Source organism: Natator depressus, chromosome 16 (assembly GCF_965152275.1).
Source record: "Natator depressus isolate rNatDep1 chromosome 16, rNatDep2.hap1, whole genome shotgun sequence".
Classification (NCBI taxonomy): Eukaryota; Metazoa; Chordata; order Testudines; family Cheloniidae; genus Natator; species Natator depressus.
In genome coordinates this window covers 16,605,063-16,625,057 of record NC_134249.1, presented here as the reverse complement: position 1 = coordinate 16,625,057, position 19,995 = coordinate 16,605,063, and the positions used below count along the sequence as shown (strand labels likewise).

At 43.7% G+C, this 19,995-nt stretch overlaps 1 protein-coding gene across 4 annotated transcripts in view; it reads left to right on the top strand.

The window, feature by feature from the left end:
• The first annotated feature begins 13,622 nt into the window (after positions 1 to 13,622).
• MED27 (mediator complex subunit 27) overlaps positions 13,623 to 19,995 on the top strand; it is a 185,238-nt gene continuing 178,865 nt past the window's right edge. For 2 of the 4 annotated variants that reach the window (XM_074974175.1, XM_074974174.1), the window contains exons 1-2: positions 13,625 to 13,882; positions 17,273 to 17,417. In XM_074974175.1, coding sequence (XP_074830276.1) covers positions 13,677 to 13,882; positions 17,273 to 17,417 — 351 coding nt within the window. In that variant the 5' untranslated portion in view covers positions 13,625 to 13,676. Of the gene's footprint in view, positions 13,883 to 17,272; positions 17,418 to 18,492; positions 18,799 to 19,995 lie in introns of those variants that run through there. The other 2 variants (XM_074974177.1, XM_074974176.1) reach the window with 2 other exon arrangements.

Here is a 19,995-nt window from a genome sequence, read left to right as displayed (position 1 = left end):
CTTCAGTGAAGGAGAGTACATATGGAAGTCTGGTTCTATTTAAATTAGAGATGGTGCAAAACAAAACCTGGGATCTGACACTGTGAACTTTCAAACAATTCAGATTCTAGTCCATGCTTAAATTGTGTGTCAGATTCAGCTTTAATGAAAACTAAGAGGGCGACTGCTGGCTGGACTAAGTGGAATTCAGCAACAGAGTAACACTCTGCAAACCAGAAATCTTCAGTGTGAAAGTAACTCCTTTTTATTCAATGTAAGAATTGTGTATGGAGTTTAGAACACTGGTGCATCTGCTGACCTGCAATTCTGCAAACTCTGGAGTTTGCAATTTCCAGACCAGGAGCTCCAGAAAAAGGGGAAGTCTTCCATAGGGTGGGAATCCAGAGAGGATCCCAACAAAGGGAGTATCTAGATAGAATCTCCAATATATGGCAAGTATTCTTCAGGAAAGTGAGCGGCAGCCCCCACCCCTAATACAAGAGCTCTGGCCTCAGCTATCTGAAGTTTCAACTTGTGCTCTACACTTGCACTTTACCGTTTTTTCACTGACTTGAACCCAGGTCCTCTTGGCACAATAGAGGCTTGTCTACACTGGAAAGTTACGCCGCTATGTTTTCCCTTTTTCTGCCAGAAAGTGCTTTATGTCCATGCACATACAAAATGTCTTATAGCAGTTTATCTTACTACTTAAATCAAAATACTTAAACTGCTTCAGAATAAAAACAGGACAGCTTGGCACCATCCTGCTTCCCTCCCTTTTGCACCTTCTGCTGCAGTTCAGGATGGATGTAGCAAGGTATCTGCAAACCGCTTAGCCACACGCACGATCAATATCAGAAAAGATAAATCTGCTGCAATTGACTACAGGCTGTACTGTCACTAACTGACTATGAAAAATGATCAGTACTTGAATACACTGCATTTTTATCTTTAAATCTTTCAACAGAAGCAGTGTCAATATCAGAACACTAAATAATCTCTAGATAGCAGGAAGATTTTTTTTTTTTAAACAGAAGATGGATGTTGCCTTTTGGAGACCTTAAATATTGAAGCATGGAATTAGCCCTGCAAATCTCTTAAGGTGATTGGCTGCCTAGACTTCCCTCTGACTTAGGACACTTTTATTTTAATTTTTATTTTACTATGGGAATTACATACAGGTGGACAAACTCTGTTTTCAGGTAACACACTTGGGGCTAAATCTATCCCTGGTTTAACTCCAGTGACCTTAATGAGATTGTACCAGGAATTAATTTGGCCTTTGGAAATTGTTTGTTTTAAGGGGAATTGATAGGGTTTCAATAACTCTAGCATGCCCTGTGTTGAGAGTGGGGAGGGATGGGGGGAAATGGTTACTGACCTCACTAACTGTTCGTTGAGATGTCGTCTATATGTATTTCACACTTTGGCTGTATGCACTTCTTGTGTACGATATCTTTTGGCAAGCAGTGTCTGTTGGACTACACCTGCAGCCTCAAAGTCCACACCCACACACACCTGAAGGCATAAAGAGTGGAGTGGGCCCAATTGTCCCTCAGTTCTTTCACCAGTATAGAATCCCAAAGGAGTAGGACTCCATAGTTGTGGGGGAGGAAGGTAGGTTCAGGACCGGCTCTAGGCACCAGCAAAGGAAGCACGTGCTTGGGGTGGCACAATTCCGCCACCCCTTTTTTTGCTTGGGCAGTTGCTCTTGGAGCTGGGGTGGCAAATTTTTTTGCTTGGGGTGGCAAAAAACCTAGAGCCGGACCTGGGTAGGTTATGGAATCCATGTGGACAACACACTTGAAGAACCAGTTACTGTAAAGTCAATAACTTTTCTTTCTTCTCTGAGTGATTGTCCACATAGCTTCTACTCTTGGTGACTAACAGGCAGCTGTCTGTTTGCCTGGAGGTGGCTTCTAGGATTCCTACTTAAACACTGATTGCATGACAGTCCTACCAAAATGTGCATCCAGTCTGGAAGCCTCTACCAAAGAATATTGCCTTGTAAATGTGCTGACCAAGCTCCATGTAGCTGCCCTACACATTTCAGAAATAAGGTCATTCTTCAAACAGCCAGGAGAGGCTGCCTGAGACCCTAGTGGGATGAGCTGTGAAGTGTCTAGGAGGATCTAACTTGGCTAGCTGATGATATATTCTTATACAGTTGGAGATCCATTTTGATAATCTGTGTGAGCATATTGCCTGACCCTTAACACTACCATCGAAGCCCATGAACAATCCAGGTGTGCTCCTGAATGATTTTGTTCTGGGAAGGTAGATGCCAATGCTTGTATTTTATGACGTTTAGCTTCTCCTGGGGAAGAAAATTAGGAGATGCATAAATTAGCTCTTATGGATGAGGCCAGAATATGACCCTGTCCTTATGAAACCCTGTGTAAGGGAGATCCACCATGAGGGCTTGCATCTCCCCTACCTTTCCAAGTGATGTAATGGCTACTAAAAAGGCAATCTTCACTGATAGGGAACAGGGTGCTCAGGGCTCAAAGGTGGGACTCATCAAATCTGTTACTATACTGAGGTGCGAAGGAGGGGGATCCTGAACCAGGGGACAAACATAAATAAGGGCCTTAAAGAATCTTGCCACAAGAGGGTGAGAAAATACTCTGTGGCCCTGGATAGAAGGGTGATCTGCAAATATGGCTGCTAGATGGACCGTTATAAAACTAATACAGAGGCCAGATTGTTTCAGGGCTAGTAAATTGTCCAGTATTGCTGAAATGGGTATTGGCTAAAGAGACCAATAGTCATGAGATTCCCAAATAGAAAACCTCTTCAACTTAGCTTTATACGTCAGGCTAGCTGACAGTTTCCTGCTTTGGAGGAGAATGTTATGAACATCAGCTGAACAAGGTGTTTCAGTCAGTGACAGCTAGACAACATCCAAACTGTCAGATGTAACAATGCTAGGTCCAGATGCAATTTACAGTTATTTTGCAAGATTGTTTGGCAGAGCAGGGAAAGTGGCCAGTGGCTGTATTGAGAAGTTCACCAGATTTGAGTACCAGAACTGTTGGGGCAATCATGATCATCAATCCAGCATCTTGCCTCAGTTTCCTCAGGAGCCTCGGTATCATGGGGATCAAGAGGAAGGCATACATTAGTCCTGACATCCAGAAAATTAGAAAGGCATCTGACAGGGAGTGTAGACTGGAGCCCCCCCCCCCCCCCCCCCGAGCAGAACACTTAGCATTTCTTGTTCTGGTCTGAGGCAAATAGGTTTACTGATGGATATCCCAACCTGTGAAAAACCTTGCCTTCTCTAATATAAACACATAATAATGCAGTCATATTTTTTTAAAAAAAAAAACAACCCTATCAAAACACAATACTATAGTGCACACTCAATTTTCCCCTGAGAAGAGGCTGACAGGGAAAAAACAAATCACACTCTGCAAATGTTAGTCATGTCAATTAATGTCCTTTGGTAAGGCGGTGGGACATTATGGTGATGAGGGTGGTATAAGAAGATGAATAGCATGGAATTAACTTGAACCTCCTCCAGATAGATCAGGCAGGTACAGAGCTGTCCCTTGTATACTAAACAAGGAGGATTTAGAAATACCGGTTATTGTTTCAGAATTGCTATTAAGTGAACAAGAAGGGTGAAATTTCTCGAATTTCTCGAAGGGTGAAATTTCACCCTGGTACAGAGCGCACACACGAGGCCCTATGTGCCATTTTAGGTCCCTCTTGGCCATCTCAGTACCTAATTTGTAATAAAAGAGGTGCCAGGGCTCAAGCAATTATTTTACTTTCGTAACTGATGCGGCAAGTCCAGAGATGCTGAGGCTATGAACAGCCAACCCTAGAGGTACCAGGGAAAATTAAGCACTGGGCCCTCTGCATGGATTTAAGTGGTGCAGAGAGCCTCGTACAGGCCCTCTTCAGTGGGGTGAATTTCACAGTGAGGGATGCAATTTTAATTATGCTTCCCAACAAGCTTCAGCTGCTTGATGCACAGTTGAATTGAAGGATTCAATTTCCCTACGAGAGCAATGGAAATTAGAGACTTGAAAAGCAGTCATAGATTAATTCAAGGTTAATCTAACAACTGAGTCAAGCGCAATTCAACTGAAACAAAATTGTTTCATAGAAATTACAGAACTTGTCTTACAACAAATTTGAAACTTTCTGCAAGGCAGATTCAGGTCTACAAGACGGCAGCTTCTTTTGATTGAGAGTTATATTATTTTTCATTATGGATATTTACAACTCAATTATTCCTTACAATCATGCCTAGAGATTAGAATATCTTTTATATTACACTGGCGTTTACCTTTAACTATAGTCACACATTTATGTAGAGACCTGTGTCAGGAAAGAGAAAGGAATGCTTGAGAGGACCCAATTTGAGAACCCACTTAAGGGGTGTGTGTGCTTAACATTAAATATGTGCTTAGATGCTTTCCTGACTTGGGATGTTTTCCTGAACCAGGGCCAGAGTGAAGTAGACTCTGAATTTCCCACTGAGCCTCTGTTTGTTATATCTATTGTCTGGAAGATTTTTCTATGCTAAATTGATGTTTAAACTCATCCAGGCTGTCCTCCTGGATGAATTGATGAGTCTGAAATAGTTTGAAAAAACCTGACCTGTGCAACTGTTAAATTTATGATGATTCAAAATTGATAGTGTAATCTGAGAATCCCAAATTTTCATAGCTATTTTCAACCATAAGCAGATTTTATTGACTTCATTTTTACTGTTGGAATCGCCCTTTTAAAACAGACAAAACTAGTGAAAAGAGTGGATTAAAAAAGAGACCATAACTGAAACGTGCATACAAGGAAGGCTATGGTGTAAAGCATAATAAAACCGTGCTCTTATATAATCCTTGCCATTCCAGGACCTCAAACTACTTGTTAATTACTGAAGCCTAAAAACACCCCGGAAAGATTGCTATTTAAAAAAAAAAAATTAAATACAGAGAGACAGTAACTATTGACACAGGGTCAAATCCTAGAAAGCAAAGCACAGCCTGTGTATCTAGGCTGTGCAATTGGGTTTTCCTCTCTGGCAGTGGAGGAATAACCAATCAACATAACAGATGCTACCACAAACCTAAGAATTCAGTAGCTTCTGAAGCTCTTGTGCCCCCGTTCCATGAGGATCAAGGATAGTGGATTTGCACAGTTGTATATCGAGCGACTGCTGAATCTGGACTCTCCACATCCATGGAAGTAGGATTTGCCTCATGTGAGACTGACAGAAACATATCCAAGGAGTCCTAACTTTTAGTTGCCTGCTGTTGCCCCTTGACATACCAGTCTTATGTACTACAATACAGTAAGATTTAAAATAATATGACAGAATCCAGGAGGAAACCCTAGTTTAACCACAGTGCATACTGAACATACTGAGCCTAACCCTGTAGCCCTCAGACAAAACTCCTAGTAAATTCAACTGGAATTCTGCTGCATGAGAACTGCAGGATCAGGATGAAGGATTGAGCCAAGAAGAAACAATTGGATCATTCAGTCTCATCCCCCTGCATGTTGCAGTTCATCTTGTCTACATTACTTCCATTATATTTAACCTGCTCCTGATAGCTGTCCATTTGAAAGTATGCAAAAAATACAGACAATTTAAATATGTATTTTTACATATTTTAAAAATATACTGGTGCAAATTTTCAAAGAGATGGCTGTTTGAATGTAATAGTGCAACAGCCCATGACTCAGAGCTCAATTTAAAGAAAGAAGCACATATGTTTTGAGCAGACATCAGCATTCAGACTGAAGAGAGAGAGGAAAAAGTGGTTTTTTTGTTTTTTGGTGTAGTGTTTTTTTTTCGTGTGTGTTTAGATGTTGAGTGGACTGAATACAGTATGAATTTATCTACAAACCATCTGTGAATTCTGGTATTTTTTGATGCCTTCACAGATCTAATTTTAAGCAGTTATTTAGCTTTTAAATAACGAGATATTCTCCCCATTCAGTATTACACCAGATTCTGTACTTGATCTTTGAGTAGGGGAAAAAAAAGCAGCTGAGCGTATTGCTCTACAGATTGCATATGGAATAAAACAGCAGTCTTTTATTTTTGCAAGTAAAATTTGACATATTTTTGGGACAGAATATTACATGCAAAAAATAACATCTAGTTTGACTGGGTACAGATTATTTTTGCATTTTTGTTTTAAATTTTCATGTGAATTCAGTGCTGGTGTAAGGTGTGAAGTTGGCAGCCCTGGAGACTAAAATCCTCTGTGTTCTGGGGAGAAATGGCAGCAGCAGGTTTCCCCAAACTGCCTTAAACCTGATCTCAAAGGGGCCAACTTCAGGGGCCAAAAGGCACTTCAATTTCCACAAGTAGCCTGTTCAGTCCTCGGCCATTCTGCAGAGCACAAGAATACCAAATAGGTATAGGATGGGAGATTTTGTGATATGGACATTTCTTCATTGGAAACTGTCTAACACCTCCTAGCTGTTCCACATGGGAAAATGAAGAGCCATCAATTGTGGTAGCCCTTTCAGGACTGGGATTTTCTTTAGGTTTGTGTATTATATAGCACCAAGGTCACTGATGGTGCTGAACAAATACCAGTGATAATTTAAATGACTGAGGATTGATAAGAAGGAAGTATGATCAAGTGGTCGGGTCTGCCAGAGGATTCAGGGCCAAAAATCCCTTCCACCACAGACTTCTTCTCATACCTTGGGCAAGTCATTTAGGGTGTGTCTTCACAGCACATTTAGATTGAGTTATGACTCTCACAAAAATCTCTAGTTTGAATTGAGTGCTGCTTTAAACTAGAGCTAGCTGGTCCATTGTGGGGTGGAGAATGACAACTTTAGCTTGAGCTTCTGCAGCACTCAAACTTTGTAATGCAGTGGGGATACCACAGCTCGAGTTACAACTCAGCAGCAGCCAATCCAATCACTCCGCTAACCTAATGGCTCTGTGCTGCTAATCATATCACCCGGTATAACTCAAGTGTTTCTGAAGTGTGGAAGCTCTCACTTCAGCTAGGCTCAAGTTAGAACACTTGAGTAAACTGGATATGTCAACACTTCTAGCTGGGGGTGTGATTTCCAGCTTGAGGAGACATACTTGTGCTAGCTCTGATCAAGATAGCACTCTAAAAATAGTTTAGTCACAGCAGCATGAGCGGCAGAAAGGGCTAACTAGCCCGAGTGTGTACCTAGTATGGCTATACTCTATTTTTACTGCGTTAGCTCAATTAGTAAAAAGAAAAGGAGTACTTGTGGCACCTTAGAGACTAACCAATTTATTTGAGCATAAGCTTTCATGAGTTACAGCTCACTTCATTGGAGTAGAGCTTTTGAGGATCTAATCTAATTCTATATGCTTGCACAACCTGTTTAGTTCAATGGAGTATATTACCAAATTTTGTCATCCAATACTTAGTTTTCTCCTTCCTAATATTATTTCTTTCGACACGCTTCTCTCCACAACCTTTTTATATTGGTTACTTTTAACTGTATATTTCTTTTCTTAGAGTCAGAACTTTTTAGTGTACATTCTGATTCTAGCTCTGCCACTGACTTGCTGTGTAGCTGTTAGCATGTCACTTAACCTCACTGAGTCTGACCTGTCTACATTACAAGTACAACTGAGCTTTTGTATCTAGTTTGTGACACTCCTGTCTGACTCATTTTTAACAAACACAGTTGAGTTGTATCCATACAGCAGCTATTTTCATAACACAACCATGTGATAGCCAAGTGTGCATGTCCACGTCTATATTCTGTAACCATCAGTGCGTTCTGGGCAGGTATTCCATAGCACCTCAGCAAGAGATAGGGCCTGGAGTACAAGCACCAGCAGAAAAAGAGGCAATACACTTTGGGATATCCCAATCACACAAAAAGCTGAGAGGTAGGAGAACCAGCCAAACCCATTACACAGGCATGGTTGGGGTCCTGTCTATGCTGCAGAAAGCGTGACAAGCTTGTTACAGGAAAACAACCTTACACCAAAATTAGATCACTATGAACAGTGAAACATGCTGTCTGTCATAATGTGTTAACCAGGCTGAGTGACAATACAAACCACATTTAAACCCAACCATGTCACTGACTAGTTACAAACTTGATTAAATGTTGTAGTGTAGCTGAAGTATCAGTTTCTCCCAGCTGTAAAGTGTATAATATTTATCTAGGGTGTTGTGAGGAAGAATTAGTTAATGGGATCAATCCTACAATTCTTCCTCAAGAAAAAGTCCTGTTGACTTCAGTAAGACTCAATGAGTAATTAATACAGGCTTGAACGCAATACAGTGTTTTTAAGACAAAAATATAGTCATGATTCCATGTATCCTATGATTGCAGCTGGAGAATTTGTCACAAACTGTATAGTCTGCCACAGAAATCCTAGAATTGTAGAACTGGAAGGGACCTTGAGTCCACTGCATTCATGGCAGGACTAAATGTTTTCTAGATCATCCCTGACAGGTGTTTGTCTAACCTACTCTTAAAAAATCTCCAATGATGGAGATTCCACAACCTCCCTAGGCAATTATTCCAGTGCTTAATGACCCTGACGGTTAGGAAGTTTTTCATAATGTCCAAACTAAACCCCCCTTGCTGCAATGTAAGCCCATTGCTTCTTGTCCTATCTTCAGAGGTTAAGGAGAACAATTTTTCCCCTCCTCCTTGTAACAACCTTTTATGTACTTGAAAACTGTTATCATGTCCCCTCTCTGTCTTCTCTCCTCCAGATTAAACAAACCCATTTTTTTCAATCTTCCCTCATCGGTCATGTTTTCTAGACCTTTAATCATTTTTGTTGCTCTTCTGTCTTACTGTCTCCAATTTGTCCACATCTTTCCTGAAACGTGGTGTCTAGAACTGGACACAATACTCCAGTTGAAGTCTAATCAGCACGGAGTAGAGCCGAAGAATTATTTTTTGTGTCTTGCTTACAACATTCCTGCTAATACATCCCAGAATGGTTTTTGCTTTTTTTGCAGCAGTGGTATACTGTTGACTCCTATTTCGCTTGTGATCCACTATAACCCCCAGATCCCTTTCTGCAGTACTCCTTCCTAGGCAGTCATTTCCCGTTTTGTATGTGTGCAACTGATTGTTCCTTGTTAAGTGGAGTACTTTGCATTTGCCCCTTATTGAATTTTATCCTGTTTACTTCAGACCATGTCATAAATATAAAGGGAAGGGTAAACCCCTTTAAAATCCCTCCTGGCCAGAGGAAATCTCCTCTCACCTGTAAAGGGTTAAGAAGCTAAAGGTAACCTCGCTGCCACCATGTCAAGGTTCCTCCCCCACTCTGAACTCTAGGGTACAGATGTGGGGACCTGCATGAAAAACCTCCTAAGCTCTGACAGACCTAACCAAAAAGAAACAGCCAAATGCTGTGCAGTGGACCGAAAAGTGTCAGAAGGCCTTTAACAAGCTTAAAGCGACACTCATGTCTGACCCTGTACTGAGGGCCCCAGACTTTGACAAACCGTTCCTGGTAACCACAGATGCATCCGAGCGTGGTGTGGGAGCAGTTTTAATGCAGAAAGGACCTGATCAAGAATTCCACCCTGTAGTGTTTCTCAGCAAAAAACTGTCTGAGAGGGAAAGCAACTGGTCAGTCACTGAAAAAGAATGTTACGCCATTGTCTACGCTCTGGAAAAGCTACGCCCATATGTTTGGGGATGGCGTTTCCACCTGCAAACCGACCATGCTGCACTGAAGTGGCTTCACACCGTCAAGGAAACTAACAAAAAACTTCTTCGGTGGAGTTTAGCTCTCCAAGATTTTGATTTCGACATCCAACACATCTCAGGAGCTTCTAACAAAGTGGCTGATGCACTCTCACGTGAAAGTTTCCCAGAATCAACTGGTTAAAATCGTCCTTGAGATGTGGAAAATATTGTTAGTCTTTATGTACTTGGTAGTATATTTAGAGATGCATGTGTCTTATTAACTCTGTTTTTCCTAGAGCTCCAGGAAGAAATCCTAGCCAGTGTTTCACCCTAGCTGAGATTTGGGGGGCGTGTCATAAATATAAAGGGAAGGGTAAACCCCTTTAAAATCCCTCCTGGCCAGAGGAAATCTCCTCTCACCTGTAAAGGGTTAAGAAGCTAAAGGTAACCTCGCTGGCACCTGACCAAAATGACCAATGAGGAGACAAGATACTTTCAAAAGCTGGGAGGAGGGAGAGAAACAAAGGGTATGTGTGTCTGTCTATATTTTGTCTTTGCCGGGGATAGACCAGGAATGAAGCCTTAGAACTTTTAGTAAGTAATCTAGCTAGGTACATGTTAGATTATGATTTCTTTAAATGGCTGAGAAAAGAATTGTGCTGAATAGAATAACTATTTCTGTCTGTGTATCTTTTTTGTAACTTAAGGTTTTTGCCTAGAGGGGTTCTCTATGTTTTGATTCTAATTACCCTGTAAGGTATCTACCATCCTGACTTTACAGGGGGGATTTTTTTTTTATTTCTATTTACTTCTATTTCTATTAAAAGTCTTTTTGTAAGAAAACTGAATGCTTTTTCATTGTTCTCAGATCCAAGGGTTTGGGTCTGTGGTCACCTATGCAAATTGGTGAGGCTTTTTATCCAACATTTCCCTGGAAAGGGGGGGTGCAAGTGTTGGGAGGATTGTTCATTGTTCTTAAGATCCAAGGGTCTGGGTCTGTAGTCACCTAGGCAAATCGGTGAGGCTTTTTACCAAACCTTGTCCAGGAAGTGGGGTGCAAGGTTTTGGGAAGTATTTTGGGGGGAAAGACGTGTCCAAACAGCTCTTCCCCAGGAACCAGTATTTGTTTGGTGGTGGTAGCGGCCAATCCAAGGACAAAAGGGTGGAATATTTTGTACCTTGGGGAAGTTTTGACCTAAGCTGGTAAAGATAAGCTTAGGAGGTTTTTCATGCAGGTCCCCACATCTGTACCCTAGAGTTCAGAGTGGGGGAGGAACCTTGACAGACCATTTCTCCGGTTTGTCCAGATCTTTTTGAATTTTAATCCTATCCTCCAAAGCATATGCAACCCCTCCCAGCTTGGTATCAGCCACAAACTTCATAAGTGTACTCTCTATGCCATTATCTAAATCAGTGGTTCCCAGACTTGTTCCGCTGCTTGTGCCGGGAAAGCCCCTGGCGGGCCGGGCCGGTTTGTTTACCAGCCACGTCCGCAGGTTCGGCCGATCGCGGCTCCCAGTGGCCGCGGTTCACTGCTCCAGGCCAATGGGAGCTGCTGGAAGTGGAGCGGGCCGAGGGATGTACTGGCCGCCACTTCCAGCAGCTCCCATTGGCCTAGAGCAGCGAACCGCGGCCACTGGGAGCGGCGATCGGCCGAACCTGCGGACGTGGATAGTAAACAAACCGGCCTGGCCCGCCAGGGGCTTTCCCGGCACAAGCAGCGGAACACGTTTGGGAACCACTGATCTAAATCATTATTGATCTAAATGTGAAGCAGACATGAGAACTTCATTAGAAAAAAAAGTTTCTAGCTTTTATGATTGGGAGAAATAATTCCAAATGTAAACCAATACTGTGTTGTTTTTTCTGAGTTTGTAGACAGCCTGAAACAATGTTAAACTGCCCCCATTCATTTCAAGAGATGCTCAGCAGCTGACAGGATCAGTCTCAGTATTTGTACAGCAGAACCTCAGAGTTATGAACTGACCAGTCAACCACACATCTCATTTGGAGCTGGAAGTACACAGTCAGGCAGCAGCAGAGACTAAAAACAAAACCAAAAACACACAAACACCCCCAAATACAGTACAGCGCTGTGTTAAATGTAGACTACTAAAAGAATAAAGGGAAAGTTTAAAAAAAGATTTGACAAGGTAAGGAAACTGTTTCTGTGCTTGTTTCATTTAAATTAAGACAGTTAAAAGCAGCATTTTTCTTCTGCATAGTAAAGTTTCAAAGCTGTATTAAGTCAATGTTCAGTTGTAAACTTTTGAAAGAACAACCATAACGGTTTGTTCTGAGTTACAAACATTTCAGAGTAATGAACAACCTCCAGTCTTGAGGTGTTCATAACTCAGGTTCTACTGTAGTTGATTGCCCTGTCCACCTCCCCACCAACAAAACTTCTTTGTATTATCATAGATAGGTCACAGGCCGTGAATTTTTGTTTACTGCCTATGACCTGCCCATGATTTTTACTAAAAATACCTGTGACAAAAACACACTGAATTCCCCACCCTACAACCCTCTGTCACCCCACCTCTGTCTCACACCCATACTCCCCGTGCCCGCCCCAGACCTCAGTCGCTCCTTACTGGTTTCAGAGTAGCAGCCGTGTTAGTCTGTATTCGAAAAAGAAAAGGAGTACTTGTGGCACCTTAGAGACTAACAAATTTATTTGAGCATAAGGTTTCATGAGCTACAGCTCACTTCATGAATAGCTCACGAAAGCTTATCCTCAAATAAATTTGTTAGTCTGTAAGGTGCCACAAGTACTCCTTTTCTTTTTTCCTGCTTACTGATTTCACACCTCCCCCTACCCTCACACTGACTCCCCGCTCCCCTATGTCCCCTCACTGACTCCCTGCTCCCCACCTCTCTACACCCCCACACACTGACTCCCCACCCCCAATGTCCACCCACAGACCTCTCTACCCCTTCACTGACTCCCTTCTCCCCACCTCTCTATACGTCCCACACTGACTCCCTGACCCCCTACGTCCAGGGCCGGTGCAAGGATGTTTCACGCCCTAAGCGAAACTTCCACCTTACACCTGTCCAGGAGCCCTGCGGCAGCTTCCCCCCCCCACCCCCCTCCCCTCGGCCCAAGGAGCCGCTGCTCCACTTCTCCCGCCTCCCAGGCTTACGGCGCCAATCAGTTGTTTGACGCCGCAAGCCTGGGAGGGAGAGAAGCAGAGTGGGGCAGCATGCTCAGAGGAGGAGGTAGAGCAGAGGTGAGTTGGGGTGGGGAGTGGTTCCCTTGCACGCCGCCCCCCCCCGTTACGTGCTGTAGGCGTCCCGCCCCGCTGCACCAGCTCACCACCACTCCACCGCCTCCCTGGAGCGCGTTTGGCCACCCCCAACCACTTGGCACCCAGTGGCCAGTTTGCCTAGTGGTTGCACCGGCCCTGCCTACGTCCACCCACAGACCTCTCTATCCGCTCACCGACTCCCTGCCCCCCTACGTCCACCCACAGACCACTCTATCCCCTCACCGACTCCCTGCTCCCCACCTCTCTATACCTCCCCGCCCCCTACGTCCACCCACAGACCACTCTATCCCCTCACTGACTCCCTGCCCTCACCTCTCTATACCTCCCTGCCCCCTATGTCCACCCACAGGCCACTCTATCCCCTCACCGACTCCCTGCTCCCCACCTCTCTATACCTCCCTGCCCCCTACGTCCACCCACAGGCCACTCTATCCCCTCACCGACTCCCTGCTCCCCACCTCTCTATACCTCCCTGCCCCCTACGTCCACCCACAGACGTCTCTACCCCCTCACCGACTCCCTGCTCCCCACCTCTCTATACCTCCCCGCCCCCTACGTCCACCCACAGACCACTCTATCCCCTCACTGACTCCCTGCTCCCCACCTCTCTATACCTCCCCGCCCCCTACGTCCACCCACAGGCCACTCTATCCCCTCACCGACTCTCTAGCCCCCCGCACAGGACTACATTTCCCAGGCTGCCCTGGGGCCGGCGCGGCCCCGTGGTGTTCCCGGCGCTTCTCGTTGCCAGGCTCGGGAGGCCCATTCGGCTGGCTGCGGGGTAAGATGGCGGAGGGGGTGCTGAGCCCCGGGGTGAACCTGGAGGCCTTCTCCCAGGCCATCGCCGCCATCCAGGCGCTGCGCTCCAGCGTCACCCGGGTGTTTGACTGCCTGAAGGACGGGATGCGGAACAAGGAGACGCTGGAGGGCCGCGAGAAGAGCTTCGTCTCCTGCTTCCAGGAGAGCCTGCACTCGGTCAGCCGGGACTTGAGGTGCGTGCGGGGCCGGGGGCGGCTGCTCGCCGTGAGGCGCGGGGGCCGGGTTGGGGGGCGGCGGCGGGACCTGAGGGGAAGCGGCAGGCGGGAGAGGCGGTGGGGCAGGGGCGGGGAGGAGAAGGGGTGCCCTGCGCTCGGAGCGGAGCTGGGGCCTGGCTTCGGGGAGGGGAGGCCGGGCCGGGTGCACCCAGGTTTGGAAGGGGCACCCCCAGCTGGAACCATCCCGTGAGCCAGCGAGCGATTGGGGCGCTGCACGGCCCCTGTGACTCCAATTTCTGGCTGAGGAGCGTCCTTCCATTTTGCGCGGAAAAAGGGGGGAGAGAGATTTTTAAATAGGGAACGTGATTCGACAAACACAACAAGGCGCGGGGAGGGCTGGCCATTACCTTTCCCTCCTGTCTTGAGACTGACTTGACTTGAAGTTGAACGTCGACTTAATTTTGTGGAAACAAGCTTATGTAAGGGCTAGGACCAGTTTGATGTGTTACCGGCACAAACGTTTCCCCTGCAGCGTTTGAAATAAAATAAAATACCCCCCCTCCCAAAAAAAGAAGTCTTAGCACTAAGAACCTCAGAGTGAAACTGAGGGCAAACGAGCCACCCTGACAGAACAGAATCTACCTTTTTAGGTTGGGACCATGGAAAAGCAAACAAAGAGCATAAATAGAAGTAGACTGGGTTTTCAGAATTCTTTCCGTTTTAATAGGTGTTAGTAAGTAACTTTGTGTATAGTGTTTGATTTTAAAGTTAACAGCATCTCTTTTTTAAAAGCTACATTTAAAATTCATCCCGAAGGTTGAGTTTTGATAGGGTGCATCAGAACTGAGAGGTGGTGAGCCCAGTTATCAGTTGTGTGGCTTATTGGGGTAGATTTCTAACAGCTCATCAGCAGGGGATATTATGGTCTCATTGTTTCCTTGTATTCCCCATCTGTCTGTTTCCATCTTTTGTCTCTTGTTTTATATTTAGGCCCAGGTTCTCAGGGGTGTTTAAACACCTAACTGACCTAACTTCCATTGTAGTTAATGAGAGTTAGGCACCTAAATATCTTTGAGGATCTGGGCCTTAGTTTATCAACTCTTTGGGGCAGGGACTGTCTTTTTGTTCTGTTTGTACAGCATCTAGCACCTAAGATTTCCAAAGGGGTCTGCACCTCCATTTGAAGTTTTTTAGGGCTCCACAAATGAAAAAAAGTAGAACACCACTGACCTAAGTGAAAGAGGAGGAATTTGTGGGGTACACTAGTTTAACAAAAGCAACGAGGAGTACTTGTGACACCTTAGAGACTAACAAATTTATTTGGGCATAAGCTTTCGTGGGCTAAAAGTGGGTTTTAGCCCACGAAAGCTTATGCCCAAATAAATTTGTTTGTCTCTAAGGTGCCACAAGTACTCCTTGTTGTTTTTGCTGATACAGACTAACATGGCTACCACTCTGAAACTAAAAGAAAAGGAGTACTTTTGGCACCTTAGAAACTAACCAATTTATTTATTCGTGTAGCTCACGAAAGCTTATGCTCAAATAAATTGGTTAGTCTCTAAGGTGCCACAAGTACTCCTTTTCTTTTTGCGAATACAGACTAACATTGCTGCTACTCTGAACTCTGAAACTAGTTTAACAATGATGCTAAACTTTGTTTGTAGGATAGGAAGCCATTGAAATTATTTTTCTCCACCAAATCTTATATTTTTATACAAACAACAAAAGTAACTCTCAATGAATGTACATTAATCTAAGTGACTGCTTGTTCTGCTTTTGCCTTTGTGCTCCTATGCATCTGGTATTTTCATTTTAACATAGGACCTGATCCTGCGAAGGGATCGATAGTTATAATAATAACAAATATAATACAAGAAAGCTAGCTAAGAGCTACTTGAACAGATCCCTTTGCAAGATCAGGGCCTCAGACTGTAAGCTGTTTTGTCTTTATTTGTTTTGTAAAGTGTAGTGCTGTAAAAGTTATCAATAATCATTTCACTGACTCTAAACATTCAGTAACTTCTCTGTAGACTAGGGAAAATTGTATAATTCTGAAACCTAGGGTAACCAAGAACTCAGTCCAGACAAGTAACGTTTTATTACTTACTGCCCCCCATACGAGCTGCTGTGTTGCACTTAAACCAATATGATCATAGTGAGGCTGTGAAGATAACTAGCTTCCTACTTGATTCCTTGTAAACACAAGAAAATTAAAGGTGCAGATAAAATGGAGGACTTTCTCCACTACTTTGCTAAATTTCTATTTTGACAATACTCAGCTGATTTTTTTTTTCTTCTTCTTCCCCTTGCACACACACACAAACTGCACTTTGGTTAGTTCCAAAATTGTGCCACTTTTTTTTTATTAGCCAACCAAATTTGATGACAAAGTGTCTGTGAATAAGTTACTTGAAATATTTTCCTGTCTTTCATCTTAGCTAGAGAAGGTATTCTTACCCATTTTTATAAATATCTAATTATTTTTTCTGAAGTTTGCAACATAATTGGATAGATATCATTTTTATTATTTATAGAACAAGCAAAAGTGAGAGAGGTGCTTTAGACACATAATAACATATTTAAATTACTGAATGAAATAAGGATCTGATCAAAAGCCTGTTGAAGTCAATGGACTTTGGATAATACCATAAAAAGGCAATTTATGTTTAATGTTACTACTGTGAGTAATCCCACTTATTTCAGTTTGCCTGCTTTCAGTAGTAAAGCTATCATGTGCCTAAATGTTTGCAGGAATGGAGCCTTAAGGTGGTGTGGGACATGTAAGTCAGAGGGAATGATAGTTAAGGCTGCATTTTTGTCATGGGTATTTTTAGTAAAAGTCATGGACAGGTCATGGGCAGTAAACAAAAATTCACGGCCCATGACCTGTCTACGACTTTTACTATATACCTGTAACTAAAATTTGGGCTGGGGCCTGAGAGTACTCTGGGCGGGGAGCGGTCTGGGGGCGTTGAGGGAGGTGGCCCAGGACCCCTGCTGGTGCTGGGGTGGGGGGAGGGTTGGTGGGGCTGGCAGGCTCCCCTACCCAGCTCCATATGTGCCTGCAGCTCTCATTGGCTGGGAACTGCAGTTCTACCAACCCTGGTCCAAAATATTCTGAATCTTCATGGCATGTTACAAAGCCCATGTATTTACCAAGGTTTTTGGGGAGGGAGAAGTGTTGTTGTTTGGGGGTGGGTCACTTGTGACTTTTCGGTTAATACTGGTGATTAAATGCTTGTCAAACTGCCTTGAGCTTTGGACAAGCATTTAAAAATTTTTATGTCTAAATTGATTTTTTTTTTTATTGTGAGATGCGTAAGGACCATATCTTACATGCACACTTGATTGTTCACTCCACACTATCTACAGTTCTTACATAAAAGGTGTTTGTTTTTTTACTTCTAGTGAACTGGAACGTCTGAGCAATCTAGTAGGCAAACCATCTGAGAACCATCCTCTCCATAATAGTGGATTGTTGAGCCTAGATCCTGTACAGGACAAAACTCCTCTCTACAGTCAACTACTTCAGGCCTATAAATGGTCAAACAAGGTAAATGATGTGTATCAAATTGCTAATGAATAGATCTTTTGTAGACTGAAGTAATTAAATAATAGGGTGGGTAGTTGGTGTGCATTGGTATATAATGTTTGGTCTGCTACAAAGGCAGAACCCTATGTATTTCACATTATCAAGGCTGCAGAACTTATGAAACAGAATTTAAGCTTTAATTTAATTTTAAAAAGTTTTTAATTCTTATGTTTGTGAAGATAATCTTCCAAATGTGAACTGATGTTGTATCGTCATTGTAACGGGGTGTGGAGGGCCAGGTGGTCAAGTGTTTGGAACTGTTGACTGCCAGCTCCTTGCTTCCCTGGTCAGGGTGCTCCGTCTTTAAGTCAGTGAGGCAGGGGGACCCGGGCCCTCCCACTCCACCAGGTCCCAGACCAGCGCCCTGTGCGAGTCAATCCCTGAACAGGGGACCTCCCAACGGGGAGTCTGTCTACTGTCCTGGGCTGCTTCCTATTGCTGTCCCTTCAGTTTGTGGAGTGGCCCCTATAATCCAAGTTGCTGTGGTGGCTTCTCTCTAAGTAGCATCCCCTCGTGGACCTTGGGTGCTGTCCTGCTGCAGTCCCAGATTCCTCCGGGCAGGGCAGCCACAAGTTTGGCGGAGCCGGAACCCCACAAGGTCTCTGTGCTTTAGTCACCCAGTTATCTCTTAGGCCGGCTCTCTGAAGTCTTTCAGCCAGGGAGACCGTGCTTATTTCCTGCCTTGGCTGGCAAGTTAGTGATCCTTCCCCTCAGGTAGAGAGGCAGCTAGCTCCTGCCTCTCTGCCAGTCAGCCCTGAACTGAAGCAGGTTCTCTCCTTTTCTCCTCCCCCACCCCACCCCCAGCCTGGTCCTGGCTGCAGGTACAATGGGGCAAGGCTAACTGGGCCCAAAGGCCCTCTTTAATCCCTTCCATGCTGGTGGGAAGATTCTTCACTTCATCAGGGTCATCTGCAGAACTATCCACATTTCTCTTGGTGGGGTGTAACTCTGAAACTTAACTTTGTGTTGTCTATTCAAACTGTTGGTCATTTTAGCACAAATATCTTTCTAATAATGCCCTTATTTGTCCTTGGAGGAAGTACCAGACTTTGTGGCAGAAGGCAGTAGGATGCTGAGGTGGAGAACTAGGAGTTTAAGTCCCTTCCAAACCTGCTTGCGAGAGAGAAACTGAAGATGCATCCCTTTCCCTTTGCCAAAAGCCTCACCTGCCTCCCATGCCTTCCCAAATGCTAAAACTGTCCCGTCTTGCAGCTAAAACCTCCTGCTTCACACCTCCCTGATAATTATTGGTGTGTACCTCTGTACTGTAAATATAAAAATCTGTCGTATATTTACCTCTTCTGGACTGTATAAATTAAATTGAATAGCAGAATAAACCCCACAATGAAGACTCTGCTGATCGTATTGTGACTTTTCATTTTTAATTCAATACAATCTTCTATTTTAATTTACCTGTAGTGCTGCAGAATGTGTAGTCTGATGCAAAACTCAGTATTAGTTTAAATTAAAGTGTGATTACCCGCCCCGCCTCCCCGAACTGATTTTTTTCTGTTTAAAGTGTAGTTATTGTCAGCAGTTTGACTTTCTTTCTTAGCAGACCTGCTCCCTGGGTATAGTCAGAGACATAAAACCCTGTTACTGAGTTTTGTTTTGTTGACAAATTCAAAATGAAACACAAAATCAAGCCCAACCTCTCTCCCCAGGCTTGGGTGCTTCCAGTGGGTTTTTCAATCAAATGTTGCCAACCTGTTGTACATATCTGCTTACTTTACAAAGTTTTTTTTTTTTTTTTTTTTTAAATAACAAAAATTACTTTGTACCCTTGTGAGGACTCCAGAGCCAGGACAACTAGGGGAGAGTGTGAGGTGGATTTGTGTGTGGCGTATGTTCATTACTGGTAAGAGATTCTGCAACTGGAACTTAGCTAATAATTCTGATGATGCGCAAGAAAGAGCAGAATCCATCTCTCTTACACCCTTGTATAGGTTCTGTAGCAGTATCAGGAATAAAAATTAGCAAAAATTATTTTGGACAGTAAAGTAAGCAGATCTATGTTCCAGCTGTAGATGATTTCTTACTGGTGATGCCTGACCAAGAAAGACTCTCAGATTCCAGGATGAATTTGGAAGGTGACTTTTCATTTGTAAACTGAGCAAATTGATCTAGTCTTATTAAGACCCACAGAGCCCCACACTATCATTTTTGCAATAGTTTTTCAGAGTGCAAATGCATGTTAACATTTTATAAATTAGGTGGAATTTAGTGCTAATAGATACTTGTCTTTTGGGAGGGGGGATTTTTTTTTTTAGTGGAAACATATTGTACAGATCTAGTCTATAATAAATATATATATTTTTTGCATTTAACTAGTTATTGTCTGCTTGATGGATCTCTAAATATTACCAGCTTCCTTTCCTGAGTTTCTTGTAATCTGCAGTCACCTCCTGCTGTCTTTGCAGCACTTGGCACTGGTATATAGATTACCTTAGTTGCTAACAGCAGATCTATCACCCGTGTGACAGCTTTAGCCATCCAGTGGCTTTGCCTGTAGCTGCAAAGATTCTAGTGGTGTTCAAGC